General features: G+C 37.7%; 1 protein-coding gene across 1 annotated transcript; it reads right to left on the bottom strand.

The window, feature by feature from the left end:
• Positions 1-5,789: 5,789 nt before the first annotated feature.
• LOC145103866 (uncharacterized) lies at positions 5,790-7,924 on the bottom strand. The gene is made up of 3 exons (XM_079041138.1): positions 7,779-7,924; positions 7,232-7,443; positions 5,790-7,143 (listed from the first exon to the last, which is right to left on the bottom strand). Exon 3 carries the CDS (start codon positions 6,956-6,958, stop codon positions 5,900-5,902), a length of 1,059 nt encoding a protein of 352 aa, XP_078897264.1. The 5' UTR covers positions 6,959-7,143; positions 7,232-7,443; positions 7,779-7,924; the 3' UTR covers positions 5,790-5,899.
• Between the last annotated feature and the right edge of the window lie 12,654 nt (positions 7,925-20,578).

Raw genomic sequence — 20,578 nt, forward strand, 5'->3', positions numbered from 1 at the left:
GTGGCTTAATTTAAATAAATAAAGATGAGAAAGACATGGGAATTGGGACATATGTATGATTCTGATCTACTTTATTTTTCGGGATAATTAAATATGTTATATCTAAAATATTTTTATGAATACGTTTTATAGGAAGGATTGTATTTGATTTGGGCAATTAGTGATCACTTAAAAGTTGAAACAGTAACATGATGAAGTAATCATACTCTATCCATGTTTTGATTGGGCATCTAAGTCATTCAAAAGTCAAAACACTAATATGATATATTTTTGTAATATTTCCAACTTATTTTCATATTTGGTTATGGATTAAGGTATTGATTTGATTATAGTTTGTTTAAATGACTTTTACAAGAAAATATATTCTATTGTAATTTTTGTTTAAGGAATTTTATATATAACAATATATTAATTTGTGTAGAATGGTTAAATATAAATTCGTGTTTTCATGTAACATGGTTAAAAATGTGTTGTATTCTTGTCGTATTGCGTTTTACACGGATTAAATACATGTCGTGTTCATTTTTTGCATCTAAACATGTTTTATGTCTTCCATGGAATGGGGTTGTTAATCCCATCCCAAAGCTTTTGCTTTAAACCAATATATTGGATGTTTCTACATGGATTTTCACCTTTTACATGTAATATAACTCACGGGGACTCTCTTAACCCATCCCACATGCAATTCACAAGTAAGGACGGTCCAATATCACTTTTCCAAACCATACAACATTTTCCAAGACAAAACATGTCCTAAATTCATTTCCATGCCATACACACATATGTCATAAGACCAAATAGTCAAAAAGTCATGTTAGTATAAGACTATAAGTAATACTTTTTAAATATTTCAAACAAGTAGTAAGGTACATGTACTTTGGAGTATGTACTCACCTTGGTCCAATGCTAAGCAAGCAACATAATTCTTCCTCAACTCTAAGCATCTCAAACACTATCTTGTGTCATGTAGAAATTTCTCGTACACCTCACGTTCACAAAGATTATCCCGCTACTCCTTCCTACATGTATATAGTTTATTATTTTCAAAACCCATAAATGGTCCATTAAGTAACTTATTAAGTTCTTAATTCCAAAACTTAACTTTTATTGCTTAAAAACCTTCCTCGTGTTAAAACAAGAACATGCGAGAAAATTGTAGGAGATTTCGAGTACGGGTGAATAAGTTATGAGCAAAACAAGTTTTTTGCGACATAAATCTTACATACCTGAACATGGCTCTTGTTGGTTTTTATCATATGTCTCATGTCCCGCCCATCAATAAAAAAAACACCAAAATTTTTCATTTTTAGACATCCTACTTTGTAACTAGTTCATCTAGACTTCATATATGACTTAAATAAGTTCAAATAACATTATTTTATCTCAATTAAGTCCTATAATCAGCATGACTTAATGATTAACTCAACTTAATGCTACAAGAGCTATAAAGAAACTTATGTAAGCATCAAACACCAATTATGGATTAAAAGCTATTGATAGCTTCTACCTTGGTTCCTATCTACTCCAACCAACTAAGTAATTCTTAGTGAACTTTCAAACACTTAATGAACATCTAAATGATTACATAACACAAGTATCCAAAGTTTAGATTTTGTGATTTCATCCTTAATACATGATTCTCATTCAAATTATGAAGTTGTGGATATTCCTTTCTTATAAAACCTTTATGAATTCTTTTAAGTCATCAAATCACTTTTAAGATTTCAAATACTTCATGTTTTGTTATTATTTATTATTTTCAATTATTTACAAAAGGATCAACAATCTTCTCATCACATCTAGTTTTTGAACTTAATATGATTAGAGGCTAGAGTACAACTCATCTTGTCAACGTACAACCAACACATAAGGTTAAAGTTTGAGATGATGAATTTCACCATGAAAACTCCATCAAACAGCTTATTGGACAAGTTGATGATTTCCTTTTACTCTCATGTGACCTCTAAATTATCTCCCCATTTGATATTGGGAAATTGACTTATTAGGGTAATTACCTTTTCATTTTGTTCATATATGGGCAACTTTTTTTTGTACACATCTAGGTAACGAACTTGTTAGAAGTGTTTACATATGACCGGTTGTAGCAAGTTATAGCTTACGAGACATATATGTGGCAACGATAATTACCCAGGAAGGTAATGAACTATTGGTTTTGTTCACATCTACGCATTTTTTGTTCATATTCGACCATCCAACTTGTTGAAGTTGTTCACATAATACCATTATTTCAGAAATTTAAATCGGTAGTTGAAGTCGTTCGTCCAACTTGTTGAAGTTGTTCATATAATACCATTATTTTCTGAAATTGAGACGCTTGGTTCGATCTGACACAAGAACACCATTTGTTTCTTAGGGTGGGGTTTAAACCAGACGATTAAACTTTTGTTCTACGATTATTATCCATTTTGTTGGGACTGGGAGCCAACTGAGGTTTCTGGTTTTGGTCTTTCGTAACAAATCTAGCTATCCTAAAATCACCAAGGTAGGGTTGTAGGTTCGGACCTAAGAACATATTCATGGCTTTCAAATCTCCATGTAAAATAACGAGCACACAGTCATGATGTAGATACGTGAGAGCATGAGCCATGCCTAGTATACCCACATACCTAGTCTCCCACTTTGATCCTCGTTTTCCATTCCCTGCACCATGGAAGAGCAAGCTCAAGCTTCCATTAGGATAATAATCGTAAAACAGAAGTTTAATCGTCCGGTTCGAACCCCACCCTACAAAACAAACAATGGTATTGTGTCAAATCGAACAGGTTTAACAAGTTAGACAAACGACTGGTTTCATAAATAATTGTATTATGTGAACAGGTTTAACAAGTTAGACAAACGACTTTAACTACCGATTTGAATTTCCGAAACAATGATATTATATGAACAACTTCAACAAGTTAGATGGTCGAATGTGAACAGAAAAAAAATTGTCTAGATGTGAACAAAAAAATGTCTAAATGTGAACAAAACCAATAGTTCATTACCCTCCTGGATAAATATTGTTGCCACGTATATGTCAGGTGTACGTCACGTAAGCTGTAATTTGTTATAGCCGGTAATAATAGTCATATATGAACACTTCCAACAAATTTGTTATCTACATGTATATAAAAAAAATACTCAAATATGATCAAAACAAAAAGTAATTACCCTGATAAATCAATTTGTCTTTATGTTTTTTTCCTGGATTTTTTGTTACCAATCTTTCTTTCTTCAAATTCCTTTTGCTGTCTAATATAAATTCAAACCTAGCACATAAAAAATAAGGCAAGTGAATGATAAGAGGTTACCCTCGTCTACCACGGTCATCTCATCCCCTTGGGTTGAAGGTGCCATCACGATTGTTTTTCCTATTGCCTAAAGAAGCATAACATCATGGCGGCAAAGAAGCCGACAACGGTAAAGTTCATTAAGAACCCTTTCATTTTTATGCTCAAGCCAATATTGATAAAATTAATCTTACGTATACAGGTTTTTTTTTCTTTTTGTCGTTATTTGTTACGTGTAACGAAATTTTAACTCAACGATGATTCAAAAAAAAAAACTTAATAGAAGTTTATATAAGGGAGACATTAAGGGCCACCAAACACATCTGAGATTGAGAAACATCATTAACCATGTGATACATTGTAGGCTTTGCAGATATTGCATCAGTTTTCACACATATTCTTGGTAGATATCACACCCAAGAGGGGCCTCCATTTCCATACATCCCTTTCTGTCTACCCATAAATTCACATGTATAAATACACTCGATTGATATAAATCTAATTTTACATGATAACTATTATTATTATAAATATCATAAACTAACAACCATATATATTGAAGACGTATTCAATACACCATTGTTTTATTATTAACAACCAACAATTTTTTATACGAATTTTTACAATAGAGATGACAGGCAAACTTACACTAGGCAAAACTAATTCTTCAAAGACCATCCATAAATTTTCAAGTCATAAAATTTATTATGTATGACTCATTTGGATTCTATATCTATTGTTTTAGTGATTATTTACCTCTACAATAATTATTATAATTTATCAGGAGCCTTCATGGATGGTTCCAAACTAAAATGCTATTTCAGAAGGCTAACAGAAAACTTGATATGTTAGTTTTTCGAACTCAAACCTAAACCAAAAAATCAAATTAACTGCTATTTTTTTAATTAACTGATTAACCAATTAACCTTACTTTTACTATACTTTTCAAAACTAAAAATAATATATCATAGGAAATAGGACTTGAAAATAAGGATAACCATTCGACATAATGATACTCAATTCATCATGAAATTTTAAAATGAATCGATAAATTGTGAATTTAAGTAAACAGTGACAATTTTTTATTTCTTAATAAAAAACAACTTAATAGATATTTAAAAATAAGAAACTGCAATCAATAATAAATTAAGAATAGTATGTATGAATTACAACTAACTATTGAAAATTATAATTGATAATTCCTAATACATAATAATCTACTATTAACTTAAATTTTTACATATATTGTCAAACTATAAAAAAACCAAATATATATGAACGATTTTGTTAACCAAAACTCTATGTAAAAAGTAAATAACTAATATGGTTAACTTAGAAAATCAATATGGGTTATCTATTTTGTGAATTACATTTTCTACTTTTGTATATTTTAAGAAAAATAAAATATATTTTCACTTTTTGTTTAATATTATTTTTTCTATTCTTAAAATAATGACATTGAATACATTAATTCTTTTATTTAAATGAGATTCACTAAAAAGACACTCAATTTTAACAGACATCCTATTTGATTTTTGAGATATTTTTATTAATTGAAATTGTATTGTTTTCAGGAAGAAAAAAAAATATAAGTAGTTATACGTTGACTTTTGATAAAGATGTTAATGGGTTATCTAAGGCTGAAGGATGTGGTGACACAAGAACCACATTTCCTCCTCTGTCACGTCGGCGCCACATGTGCGAAGACAAGAATTAGTTGTGCACGGCCAAACAACACTCGAAACCGTAGGGTGGGGGCGGTGTTTCCCACCAAGCGAGGTGGTAAATTGCACTTGAAACCGCACACACACCCTTAAAGCCTAAGGGGTGCTAATTTAGCAGTACATTTTTAAATGTTTATCTTGATTGAGTGTTGATAAATAGACACCTCGGGAACACTTTTTATCAAAAATTACATATGATTAACTACTTATGTCTAATTTTTTTTAGAAAAAAATAAAATTTCAACCAATAAAAATAATTAAACAACTTATCAAGATGTCTATATTATAAAATAATCCCTTTTGAACTTGTTTTTATCTAATAAATAGAAAATTGAATAAAATCAAAAAATAAAAAGATATTTGATAATTCGTATTCTAAACACCCATTAAACATACAAATCTTTGTATTATTATACGATGAAAACAAAATTTCTCATATGAATTTGTATTAATGAGGTTTTTGTGATGTCATGTTTTGACAATGAAAAGTGAGTAGTCATCTATATGTTGTTGACCATAGAGTGCCAGAAACACCACTTAAATGCACTAGGAATGGAATTTATAACACATTTACTTTGAAAAGACAGTTGGGATTCCTAGCAACTTCTCAATAAAATATGTTTTCCATCAGATGTACCTTATGCATTACGAGATGTACAATGAACTTACTAATCGAAATTGAGCAACAAGAAACAAAACCCGAAGGACTAATTATTCTCTCTCTCTCATTACAATAAAAAAACTTCGAATCGAACCAAACAAATAAAATATTAACTTATGAAATCCATTTTTCTTTTAATATTAAAACTCTCCAAAAACTATCTCTGGAATAATAAATTAAGCTAAATTGATTACTAGCTGCAAAAATTATAGTCAACGCTTCTACTATCCGGTCAACGGCTCGTCGATGTTGTATGTGTTCATCCAATGTTCTTCAATGTTCAAGTCATCAAAATAATCACAAGGTAAAGTTGTAGAATCTTTATCATCATACCCATAAATAGGAATATCTTCAAAACAATCAATTGGTGTAAGGATTTCTCCCAGAAAATGTGCCTCGATATCCAAATCTTTTCCGATGTCAGCCAATAACATAGCTTCATCAAAGGGTTCAGTAAAAATCTCCATCTCCATTGGCTTGACATTGAAATGATCTTCATCAATGGTGGTGGTAGTGGTGGCTAACGTTTCAATCTCTTTAACATTGTTTTTAATGGGTTTGGAGGGAGAGGAAGATTCCACTTCAAGAACAGAAGAAGGTGATGCGTGTGGTGTAGCACCACCGGAATCTTCTGAAACAGACTGTTTTTGATGATCGGAAGGGATGACAATCAATGGTTTCTTGTTTTTTTCATTGTTGTTTTGACTTTGGATCTTTAAAGCTTCTGCCATTGTTTCAAACTCGAGCTTTTTAATTTCATAAGCTTTTGAAGCTTCTTCTGCAGTATTGTAAGTACCAAGCCAGACTCGCCGGCCCTTGAACGGATCCCGGATCTCCGCCGCCCATTTCCCCCATTTCCGTTGCCGGACACCTCTGTATTTTAAACCGGAGGTGATCTGGGGTTGACTTGGGGTTTTAATCAAAACCCTTTTCCCTTTTAATGAAGCTCCTTCACCATTGCTGTTGTTGTTGCTACCATGACAAGATCCTTCAGTCACCGGAGATTTCATTTCACCACCGGAAGTCACAGTCACCGGAGATTTCATTTCACCACCGGAAGTCACAGTCACCGGAATCTTGATTTCCCGAACAATAGCTTTGGACCCGTAGAGTTTTTTGTTAGGCTCTTCTTCATCGGACGAATCAGTCATGTAAGGATCGTGACATATGATCCGAATAGTTCTCATCGGATTGTTGTTATTTTGTTCGATAACCTTTCCTTTCTTTCTGGGTTTCTTGTTGCAACCATTCTCTTGCTTTCCAATATCCGCCATTTCCACCATTTTCTTCAGAAAAATCTCTCCCAAAAATAGAAAAACAAAAGAACAAAAACGAAAATTCTCTTTTGAAATTTTAACAAAAAATTTGGTTTTTGATTGTGTAAACAGGCCGTCTCAGGTACAGGAAAAGACTAAAGGCTCTCCTCTGTATATGAAAACAACCAAAACACTCTACACCAGAACAGGTCCTGCAAAAAAGACACAAATATCAAAATCTGTCAGACAAAAACATAAAAGCAGACGGATTGCAAATCCGAATTAAAGGATTTTGTGTACCTTTTAGGCCTCAAACGCATCGAAACTGTTAAAAAACAAATGTAAAAACTCTGCTGAATTATACAGCAGAGAGTAAAACAGATTAACAGAGCAGAAGTATCAACCCAGAGCTTCACCGGAGCCCCAATCCCAGCCAATGAACTTGCCGACATAAAATCAGCTATTTTTCCCAATTTTTCTCTACTAAACAACTCTCTATAACCCGATTTCAACTACAAAATCAGTAAATATCAGATCAGATGCATGATTCATATAAAAAAGCCTAATTAAATCAAAAATTCTCTTCTCCGAATCCTGTAGAAAGAGAAACGACCATGAATCCATGGAAAAAATTTCTCTTTAAAGATGATTCGGAATCAAGTGTAAAAAAAAACGTTTGTTTTGAAGGAATTTCAAGAAACTCCGACTTAATTACAACAATGGAAGAACATTCAACACGACTAAAAGTCTAAAAAAACTCAACAACCGACTTAAAAACTTAAAATTGAAACAAAAATTGAAGAACCCTAAATCAAAACGAGAAGAAAGATGAACTTAAATGGTTTACCTTTTCAGTCCTCACTCCCGAATTCCCACCCCCAAATTGTGATGATTTCTTCTTTCTCAATGGACTTCTTCTTTCACTGTTACTGACTCCGTATTTCAAGCAGTCAAAACGCAAATGTTGGGTGGGTATATATGGATGCTTTTTTTATTTATATTGAATTAAATGAAAAATAATGGAAAGTAAATAATGTTTCGAATACTTTTGAAATATTTGTTAGATTTATCAGTAATTCTATTTGGGGTATGAATGTATGATGAGCTGTCATGGCCATACATCATGCATGATTTACACCATCCATGGTCATGCATATCATGCCACATTTTGGCCGCCATTAGACCCAGATATTATCGAGTAAACGCGTAAAGTCGTAAACGTGTGATACACGCGCTGTTTGGTCTCCAGTTTGGCGACAAAATCGAGGAATCCTTTGACTACAATTTTGGCTTAGTATGCACGCGCGGAGTGTGAAGTTGGTAAATGGACTGAGCGTTTTATTTTGTTTTTTGTTAAGGAGGTTAGAAGTAACGCAGCGAACCGGAGACGTCGATGACAGCTAATATAATATTGTGTCGGTTTTAGGTTCCATATGTGTTTGATATTACGAGAATGCCACGAAATATCTTGGCTACCAAAACTACCCTTGTTAAAAAGGAAATTGTTCTTTTTAGGGAGGAATTTGTTTCTGATAACATTTTCCATTTATTATAGTGGGGAATGAATTTCTTGCTTTTTTTTCGTAATTTTTAGTTAATTATTAGCTAAGATTTATCATATCTTAGTTGGAGTATTAAATTGTATACCATTAATGAAATGATTTTGTTTATTCTTAGAACATGTTAAATCATAAATATATACTTGTCAAAATTTGGATATGATATATCTTTTACAATGAACTATATATTTAAAATATTTTTAAGTTGCATTCGGCTATTCAAATATGTCGTTTCACATGTAATCAAATACTCAGATGGTATTAGTTAACTAAAAAAATTATAGTGTGATTGTCTAAGACTCAACTTGAATCATTTAGTTTATTCAAAACCTCAAATATGGTAAATGGATACGATTTAGTTATACTCTAGAGAATGTTACATTATATTTTGAACATTGATGACGTATGTGGAATCTGGAAGGCTTCCCTAGTCCGACCTCGACATAAAGGTGACATGGGCGATCCGTACTGAGAGCCCGAACAGATTAGACGATCCGCCCATCTCTGACAGCAGTCCCATCGGCATACTATCGGGCTTTGGACCAGTGTGTAAAATCAGGTTGTAACGTCCCAAAAATTCAGAGTAAAATTTTCATTTTTAAAACAATAAATCATACAAATAAGTTGTTCCAAAACTAATCAAAGTGATTACATCATGTAAACATCAGAGTAAAAAACATAAGTAGCCAATGCGGAAACTTTGGAGGATGCAATGCAGTCATGTCGGACTCTTCCCTTTAGAACCAGAGGTACCTGAAACCATAACCATAAAATTATAAGCACAAAGCTTAGTAAGTTCCCCAAAATACCACATATCATAGATACAATAAAGATTGTTATGTGTTATCCATAGTCTTACAATTGTCATTATGTCATGAACCGTATCATCGTCTTTCCTTGTCAAGTCAGGGGCCAAAACCCGGTCTTACAAACAAGTGCCTAGAGCTACTTCCTGGTCTTCTATGCAAGTATCACAAAGACAACTAGCATACTACATATAATTGTCAAGGTCGAAACCCTGGTCTTGCATATAATTTGATAGGAGCCATGTCCAGGTCTTTCATGCAATTGTCAGGTACCACCACCTGGTCTTTCTACATAACATAATACAGTGGGTCGGCATTGGTGCCTTCGACCCATAAGTATAGTGAGGAGACCCACCTGAATCACAAAGTCGACTAAAACTTAGCTCAATGTCGCGTCGAACACAACTAACAGCTCACACCACCAAAAGATGAGTGTTAAACACCTCCTAACAATCCACACAAGGCAAACCCCAAGTCTACCTTCTAAAAATAGAAATTTGACCAAAAGTTAACCCATGCCAAACGTCAACAATTAAAGTTGATGTAACATTTCGATGATAATGTACTTCTAATTTTAACCCTATAATTTAATTATGTTACATTTTGGTCCCTAAGTTCAAGAAAGTGCGTATAAAGAGCCCTAGTGGCATTTTCGTAAATAATCCTTGGGGGAGTACGCCATGCGTACGCGTGTACGCAGAGCGTACTAGGGCGCTCCCTAGTATGCTGGGTGTGCATCTAGCGTGGGGCGTACTTGCCAGATCTGGAAAACCTAATTTTTAGGGTTTAGCTCGTATTTAAACCCCATTATAGCCTCATTTCCCTTTACCTCACCAGCCACCTTTCCCTTAGATCGTTCTTGCAACCCTAGTTTGCCTTGTGGAGCCATTCCAAGCTTAAGAGTGTGTGTTTTTGTGCTTTGAAGAAGAAGTAAGGGAGTAAAGCTCACCTTGGAGGAGTGAAGCACTTTGGATCTGAGATTTGTACCTCATTGGCAACCTTTTTAAGGTATAAAGCTTGAAACTTTATCCCTCCATCATATAGATATAGAAATGGGTGTTTTAATGATGTTTTTTGGTCCCAAAATGTTAGATCTTGAGCATGGCATGTTCTTGACCCATTAAGTTGTCCTTTCAGACCCTAGGAGGGGTCTTAAGTCATAAAAATGGAGTCCTAATGGTTAGTTTTGTCCCATTCATGTTATGGAGAGTCCCAAGGTCATAAAGTTGGGAACTTTATGACTCCTAATGACATTTTGAGTTTGGATCTGCATTTGGACGTGTTAAGACGTCATATTAAGCACTTAATGGGAAAAAGAAGAAGTTTGGGGTTACGCCGAGCGTACCTGGGTTACGCCCGCGGTCAACGACCCCGATATGGTCAACGGAGGAGTACGCCCAGCGTACCTCCAGAGTACGCCTCACGTACGCTTGCTAAGTTGACTCGGCAGGGTTAACTCTGTTGGGTTGACTCAGTTGATTTATGCATTTTGACCAGTTTGACCTTGACTTTGACCAAGTTTGACCATATAGGTATTTTGGGTATTTTGGGATTTTGATTGTGATTGGTCACTTGGATGGATAGGTGTCGGTATGAGCTGAGATTCGGAGTCGATACCTCATCAACTTGTGTCCAGTTGTGAGGTGAGTTTTCCTCACTGTACTTACAGGTCGAAGGCACCAAGGTCGGCCCATTGGTTTGATATCATGCTAGACGTTGATATGTTGAGTGTGGAATAGATATGCATGCTTATGCTAGTTGCCGATATGCTAGTCTGGTAGATCTATAGGCACTACTTGTGTTTCTGTCTACATATTTATTTGTATATGTTTGTTATCTATTATATGTCGACATATTGTGGTGGGTTGAGGTTGTACTGCTTTGTGCGGTAGCCAACAAACCCTTGAGCATTCCAGATATGAGCTGAGGGTCAGGTAGGGCATGCCAGACGCATACCGAGGGCTTAGGAGCATTCTAAATACGAGCTGAGGCCCGGGTGGTATGCCAGACTCGTACTGAGGGCTTGATGATACTTCAGTCCAATGATTGATTTGGTCAGGGAGCAAGCCAGCCATAAGTTGTGGGCCTGAAGGCAAGTCGGACTTATGTTGTGGGCTCAGGGGTAATCCAGTCATTTAGTTCTGGACCCAGTACATGTTGTTATTATATATGTCATCTACTTATGTGTTGGTACTTTGTGGGAACTCATTAAGCTTTGACTTACGGTTTTTAGTTGTGGTTTAAGGTACTTCAGATGATCAAGGGAAGGCGAAGGCGTGACCGTACACATCCTCTTGTTTATGACTTATGATTTTGGGAGAATCTGATGTTGGAGAAATGTTTTGAATACTATGATTTGTAAACAATTTATGAATTGGGTTGATTTTAAAAATTTAAATTTCTTGTGATTTTTATGGATGTTACATTGACTTTAGTCAAACGCCACGCCGTGGCCCTCAAACATCCAAACATATATGATATTCCCAGTTGCCAATCCGTGGGCACTGGGTTTCCAGCAGCTTAATGGATTAAGCCGCTTTCCTCGATTCCAAGAGCTCCAAAGCTCATATCTAGTCCATTCTATGGTCTAAATGGATAAAGTTTCCAACTATATCCATTGAGACACCCAAGGAGATCAAAATCTCTAACCCTAAGTCCAAATAAAGCCAAATACCATCATTTCTTAACCATTAAGCCCTTAATCTAAAAATTCCTTAACCCAACCACTCCATAAGGGTTTTCCAATACCAGATCCGTCATAAAGATGGAAGCTTTATTAACATGTATGTCCAATACATTTCTAGAATCCATTTTAGGTCAAAATGAGATATAAATACCAAAACTCAAGCAAATGACAAGAACTTCTACCAAAGACTAGATCTACAACATATGATGCTCAAACATGAATTATATGGGACAATATTCAAGATCTAACCACTTTAAGCCAAAAAGCAAGGAACTAGAACACTTATAAAGGTCTAGAGATGCCCAAAAGAGATCTTCACTTCAGCCAAGAAGCAACACAATCCTTTCCAGTGCCTTTTCTTTCTTCACAAGCAACCAAAGTCACCAAAATGGACTCACAACTCACAAAAAGGAATTAGGGTTAGGGTTTTTGAAACTTGAGGGCGATGGAGGCTGATAAGGAACCCTAAAAATGACTTAGATGGGTTTAAATACAAAAGGAACCCTAAAAAATACATTGGATTGGGCCATAACAGTTGCCACGTCGTGGCCTTCCCTAGCCACGTCATGGCGGTCCAATAAAACAGACAATCCATTAAACAATTGTCACGTCGTCGACATCCTTGCGCCACGTCGTGGCACAAAATTTCATCCAAAACTTCATCATTGGTCCCTGATATAAGTAAGCTTAACCAATCTAGAACATAGTTGTTACAACTCTCCCCCACTTAAATTAGATTTCATCCTCGAAATCACCTCTTACTACATTCCAGACACTCTAGACGATTCAGTCAATTTTTCAAGAACCCTGATTCGAATTAAAAGTCGACCCATATATACGATGCACTTCCAATACTACAAACGAACCCAACCTTAGCAGGACTCACATACCCTAACGACAAACGAATCCTTTCCTCGCTAACTTAACCAATAAAGAATAACCATTACTGCTCTGCCCAAAATCCAGAAATCCAATACCTTGTTTGACTTCCCGACATAAAAAACCATTCTGAAACATAGTCAATACGCCTCCACATCGCAACCCAAACTGAACGAAACCCTTTTGACCCTGAATTATCCCATTGATACCAGAGAAAGAACCTTGAGCATTCCCCGACGCCTATAACCTCGCACCCGAAAACAAAAAGGTGGCCCACAACACGAGTCTCAATCATTGGTTCCAAAACAACACACAATCACATACTGCTAACCAAACATACGCATTTTCTATCTACCCAACAGCTCTTGAGTTCCGAACTATTCTACCAATTATCTGAAGCTTCGAATTCCCAACCGGTTGCAGAAACCGATATCCTCTCACACAAACATACCATGAGACTTTATCAAAGAGTCTATCTGGAAAAAGCTACCCTAGCCTGCTTGCACATAAGGCTCCAACAACCCTCCTGCTCCAACCAGGGACAACATAACCAACCATCACAGGATGAAAAATAGCCCACTTTTCTCTAAGTGAAGGATACCCGCCCAGCTGTAGTCTTACGTCACAACGGGCCCCAAATCAGCCGACAACCTTCCTTGATCCCATGGATGATGTGGTCCTCCCACAGTCTCACAACCATTCCTGCCATAGCCTAATCCTACCTAGAGAAAGGTACGAGGAAAATCGTAGATTCACAACACCCTCGCAACCACGAAGGATCCCTACGAGTCCTGCATTCAAATCTGGGATGCCCACTTTACGGATTCATTGGATTCCTTGTTGAAACTACCAAAATTGAATCGGTTGTTGATCTTCCTCCGCTTAAGGCTTGTTCTGTCATTGGTCGATGTATCCCACATCGAAGTCGTAAAATCGGCTCACCCGAAAATTCTCTAAGAGTGGATCTCGGTATGAAAAATGGCATAAGAAGATTCTCAAAATATAATGCCTAGACCATTATGAGGAAAATTATGATTTCTAGGTGGTGACTTAGATAAACCAACCATAGCGTCTCACACACAATCATACAATCATAAGCACAAATAATAATAAGAGCATGAAGGAAATGAATACATCACATACCTGCGACGTCAAATGATGGAACTCAGACCTCCTCCGCCTGAGACTGCAATGTTGGGCTCCTCACCACATGAGCCTCCACTCTACCCTCGCTACCATTAGTATTCCTCAGGGTGGCTGGAGCAGGTGCCCTCACTGCTCCACCTAACAATCATGGACAATCAGCCTTCTTTTGGTCCACTGGGTTGCAGTGGAAACATAACAGACTCATTCCCTAGGGACATGACCAATCCTACCACACTTATATCAACCCATACCCCCTAGATCGACATACCCCATCATGTTGTTTCCCACACATGTTGCACTGACCTTGGCCCTGCTGGCCCTTCACCCGCTGATTAGAAGTATTTGGTCTCTTCGTAGAACCCCCAACTGTCAGAACCTGCTCTCTATTCCACTTCTCGAGGTGCTCCAAATCAATCTCCCTCTCTAAGGCTCTAGCTATCATCTCCTCCAAAGTCTGACAAGCTGAAAAGATAAAAAAAACTCCCTGATATCATCTCGCATCATATCATGGTACCTTGTCTTCTTCATCTCCTTATACGCGGTGTACTGCGGAACCAATAAGTCCCTTTCCCTAAATTTGGTGGTGATCTTTGCCACCGTCTCAGTCGTCTGGTGAAGGTCCTGAAACTCTCTCGCCAACTGTTACACCTTGATATCTGGTGCAAACTCTGCCCTGAACCGGGTCACGAACTTATCCCACGACATTGTCTCAATGGCCTCGCCTCCCAAAGCGAAATCTACCTCCTCCGACCAGTTATGAGCTTTGTCTTTCAGAAGACAAGACGCTCGGGACAGAAGCTCATCCAGAAAGCGTTCACCATGTCCGCCAACCACCTTCTTCTAGCAATAGGGTCCTTCTATCCAAAGAACCCGGGAGCTCCACAAGCACGGAACTCGCAGAAGGAAAGAGTGTGAGCTCCCACAATAACCATAATCTCAGTGCGGAACATGCCCAAACGTTCTTCCATAATCTCCATATTCCCCTCCTTGACCCAACCGAATATCACAAGAGTCTGCTCCAAAATACCGCGGGTGATCTCCGACGAGATGAACTCCCGCATCCGCTCATCAAACAGCTCAGTAGCAACACTTGAGCCTGAACCAAAACCTGAACTTCCTCCACACATGCTCATCACCATACTAAAAAGTAACCATGAAAATGATTAGTTCATATTCAATGAATCCTCTTCCCACATGCTTCCAAGATTCTCTGTGCCTTTCCTTGATTCGAGTACAGATCATGTGCTTTCAGTAGTCCAAGCCCACTACTACCTTCCACACATATCCATACTTTCCTCAAGAATCAGCCTGAATCCTTTAAGTCGTCTTCTTAAACTGGTACTCCAAATACTCGCTAAACAGCGCATCCAAACCTACCAAACACTTCCTAGGTTCCTCACCCTACCCTGCCATCAACTGCTGAAGGTCCCTTACTAATGTCAACTAACTACTTCATGAAGATAATTACATGCAACAAAGCTTAGATAATCCTTCGACTAAAAGACTCAATCCCATAACGATTAGATTCAAACGAGAGCTATGGAATAGGGACAAGTCAATCACTCTCATATTATTTAACATTTAGTGCATGTAACTTAACATATTCATGAAGTACTAAGCTCACATCAATATGAGTCCCACAAAGCACAAAGCAAGTAGTATTCGACAATCGAGAAAATCTAACCGGTGCATCACCTAATCAGGCCTAACTACCTAGCATTAGATATCCATACTAGCATGCAATTCTAGAAGCTCAAACAACATGCATATATAGGCATCTCTCCTAGCATGAAATCCTGAGTAGATCCTTAGCCCTAATCTAGCATGCAATTCTCATAACATATAACATAACAAGCATGTATGGGTACTTTGGGAAATACTTACTTGAGCTTGGTTGATTGCACACATCACCCCCTTTTTCTTAAAAAAAACTTTTTAGAAAAATTATTTTCTTTCAAAAAGATTACTAATTCCTCAGTTTGAGTTCAGACACACCCGAAAGTGTGCTCGAATCGCTCAAAAAAAGGCTCTAATACCAACTTGTAACATCCATAGTATTAGAATTGCTATTATGCCATGAGTCGTATCATGATATTTCCTTGCCAAGCCGAGGGCCAAAACTCAGGTCTTACAAACAAGTTTCAAGAGCCACTTCCTGGTCTTCCATGCAAATATTACAAAGAAAACTAGCATACTGCATATAATTGCCAAGGTCCAAACCCCGGTCTTGCATATAATTTGTCGGGAGACATGTCCAAGTCTTTCATGCAATTGCTAGGTACCACCACGTGGTCTTTCTACATAACATATTCCAGTGGGCCGATATTGATGCCTTCGACCCACAAGTATAGTAAGGACTCTCATCTAAATCATAAAGCCGACTAATAATCCACACAAGGCAAACCCTAAGTCTACCTTCTAAAAATATAAATTTGATCAAAAGTCAACACATGCCAATACTTAACGACCAAAGTTGACTTTAGTCAAACGCCACGTCGTGACCCTCATACATCCAAACATATGGGAAATTCCCAGTTGCCACGCTGTGGGCACTGGGTTTCTAGCAGCTTAATGGATCAAGACGCTTTCCTCGATTCCAAGAGCTCCAAAGCTTAGATCTGGTCCATTCTATGGTCTAAATGGATAAAGTTTCCAACTTTATCCATTAAGACACCCAAGGAGATCAAGATCTCTAACCCTAAGTCTAAATAAAGCCAAACACCACCAATGTTAACCATTAACCCCTTAATCTGAAAATTCCTTAACCCAACCACTCCATAAGGGTTTTCTAATACCATATCCATCATAAATATGGAAGCTTTATAGACATCTATGTCCAATACATGTTTTGAATCTATTTTAGGTGAAAAATGAGCTCTAAATACCAAAACTCAAGCAAATGACAAGAACTTCTACCAAAGAATAGATCTACAACAATGATGCTCTTGGGACTCAAGAGAGTCATCAAGTTGCCAACTTTATGAGTTCCTTCTTTATAAACTTGCTCAAACATGAAGAACATGGGACAATATTCAAGATCTAACCACTTTAAGCCTAAAAGCAAGGAACTTGGACACTTACAAAGGTCCAGAGATGTCTAAAAGAGATCTTCACTTCAGCCAAGAAGCACCCCAATTCTAACGCCTCTTCTTTCTTTACAAGCAACCAAAGTCACCAAAATGGACTCACAACTCACAATAAGGAATTAGTGTTAGGGTTTCTGAAACTTGAGGGTGGTAGAGGTTGATAAGGAACCCTAAAAATGACTTAGAAGGGTTTAAATATGAAAGGAACTTTAAAAGAGACATGGGCTTGGGCCAGAACAGTTGTCACGTCGTGGCCTTCCCTAGCCATGTTGTGGTGATCTAATAAGACATGTGATCCATTAAGCAATTGCCATGTTGTGGGCATCCTTGCGCCACGTCGTGGCATAGAATTTCCTCCAAAACTTCATTTTTGGTCCCTGATAAAAGTAAGCTTAACCAATCTGGAACACGGGTGTTGTACTGGCAATCTGCTTATAAAGGACAATGAGCTAAATATCCAATTCATTCATTCACTTCAAATCTGTCATTTGTTTCTAGCTTTCTTTCAATCTCACGCTACTAGATACTTACTCTTATGCCGGAGAAGTTTCGGGGACCTCCCGGAATCGTTGTAACCCTTCTTTTTGTTGCCACAGCTTGTGGATCCAAACTAGCTTCCTCTCGAACTCCTGAAAATGAGAGCCGGGAGCAACATTTGGCGTCATCTGTCGGATGTCTTACTACAACCATGGACGGATCTGTAGTCACTCCATAAGAAACTAGCCCAATATGACAGATGCTGACCCTCGAAACCCGAAGTACACGCTTGCCTGTCCAAGACACCGGAACGAGCAATACCTTAGAAAAAGAAAAACTAGATTTTAAGGCATTCCAGTTGTACCTACAGAGAAAAGAAGAAAAAGAGCCTCGAAAGTAGAAGGAGGTGAGCACGTATATGAGCAAATTACGGATACTGATACGTTGGATGATGAAATAGAAGGATACGGTGAAAAGGAAAGAAAAGCAACGAAGAACAAGATGCCAACCAAAAAAAGCGTATCTGAAGGCATTCGTCAGATGAAGAATTCCCAAAATATCACAACGATTTCACATCCTTGAACTTTAGATCACCGTTCACAGACAAAATAAACCAAACCCATGTACCGAGAAAGCTAAAGAGACCGATCGTAGGCAGATACGATGGCACGAAGAATCTCGATGATCATGTGTCCAACTTCACATGGGCAATACGGACCATACCAATGAACCAGAATCTCTAGTGCATATACTTCACAGGAACACTTGACGGGTCAGTGAGGTATTGGTTGGAAAGCTTACCACCCAAAAGCATAACGAGTTACGATGATCTATGCAAGAAATTGACCATGAGCTTCATCCAAAAAAGATGATTCCAACAAGAAGCACAATCCATTAGCATATCGGCAACGAGAAGATGAATCGAACGCAACATACTTAGAATGATTTACGGAAGCATGCACGCGTGTCCCTACTCGAGATGACCCAATTATCAACGCGATTTTTACGTATGGGCTGAGAAATGGACCTTTGTTCAGAAAAATCCAGGGAAGAGAATTCAAGAATACAGAAGAACTAATAGAAAAAGTCAATCGGTTTATCTGAATGGAAAGCATCAACATTGGTAATGATATGTTAGGCACACGAAGGCACAGTTACCGACAGATCAACTGAGATAGGTCGACAAGGCACAAACCCTTAGAACCATCTCGGCCCTGGCGGACTAGGAGACACTCAAGGGGTATGGACTCAGAAGCATAGGCTGTGAATGAAAGAAAAGCAGGACCGAGCACGAAAGAGTGGGTAAAGAAAAGGTATCCTAGAAATCCAACTCAATATTGTGAACTTCACAAATGCCAAGGACATTCCACTGCCAATTGTAAAGGGATCAAGAGGGAAAGAGAAAAGCATAACATGATACCTCAAAAGCTAAAATAAAGACAAAAATATAAGGACCATAAATCCTCATGATCAGAAGTCGAGCCGACGACGAGTCCAGGGAGCCCGATCCCATGAAAGGAAGAAGTATCGAGTTTGGATGGAACCTCTAATAATCTCAGGTCGAATCGGGAAAACCCTCATTCATTGGGTCTTCGTAGATACTGGGAGCTCAGTTAACATAATGTAAGAAGGATGCTACTTAAAGTTGCCAGAGAAGTTAAAGAAGGAATTTAAGTCCCTTCGGTCGACCATATCAGGGTTTACTGGGCAAGCTATATAGCCGAAGGGAATACTCACTTTGCCGATATCATTCAAAGATGCATTTAGCCCGTTAAAAAAGACTATCTTAGCATACTTCCTAGTGATCAGTTCTGATTCACCCTACAGTATAATATTAGGGAGAATGGGAATATGACAACTACATGCAATACCTTCAACAATACATGGGGCACTCAAAATCCCCTACGATAGGTACACGCTGACCCTACTCAGTCAGCCGCCAAGGGCTATGCGATGTTGTATGGTAGAAAAACCCGAAGAAGCTGAAGAAAACAAAAAAAGCTACATAGAAGTGGGGATACATGAAAGATACTCGGAGCAACCAGTCAAAATAGGGAAACTCCTTCCCTCCGCTCTCAAAAAAGAATTAATAACACTTTTAAGATCGGAGAAAGATGTATTCGCGTGGGAGCCTTACAATATGATAGGAATCCCTAGAGAATTAGTAGAGCATCACCTAAGGAGTCCAGACAACGAGGCAACAGTCGTCCAGAAGAAGCGACTCATGGCACCAGAAAGAAGCAAGATAGTCAATAAGGAGGTGGCCAAACTGGTAGTGGTAAAAGTACTAAGAGAAACAACCTTTCCAACATAGATATCAAATCCAGTAATGGTGAAAAAGGTGGACGTATACTTCGCATGTGCGTAGACTTCACAAACCTAAACAAGGCATGCCCCAAAGACTGCTACCCTCTACCAGATTTCGAGCAGAAGGTTGAATCCTTAGAATGGTTTTGTTGGAAATCATTCCTGAATGCATACAAAGGTTACCACCAAATCAGAATGGCAGCAGAAGATGAAGAGAAAACAACCTTCCATACGAAAAAAGGGACTTATTTTTATACCAAAATGCCCTTCGGCCTGCGTAACGTCGGAGCCACTTACCAAAGGCTGGTAGATAAGGTTTTCGAAAAACAAATTAGAAGAAACGTAGAAGTATACGTAGACGAATTTGTCATCAAAAGCAGAGACAGTTCGACGTTCATACAAGACATCCAAGAAACACTGATTAAGCTCAGAGAGGCAGGGATGATGTTGAACCCTAAAAAATGCATATTCGGAGCCGAGGAAGGGAATTTCTAGGGTATATCGTAACACCAACCGGGATCAGGGTAAACCCGAAAAAGATTGAAGCCATATTGAAAACTACAATGCCTAAGTCAGTAAAAGAAATCCAAAGCCTTACCAAAAAAATGGCAGCGTTAGGCAGATTCCTAGCAAAAAATGTCGAAAATCGATCTCATTCTTTGAAGTGCTAAAGAAACAGCTAAGCTAAAAAGAAGTAGAAT

This window comes from Lactuca virosa, chromosome 4 (genome assembly GCF_052849685.1).
Source record: "Lactuca virosa cultivar CGN04683 chromosome 4, Lactuca_virosa_CGN04683_v6, whole genome shotgun sequence".
Taxonomy (NCBI): Eukaryota; Viridiplantae; Streptophyta; class Magnoliopsida; order Asterales; family Asteraceae; genus Lactuca; species Lactuca virosa.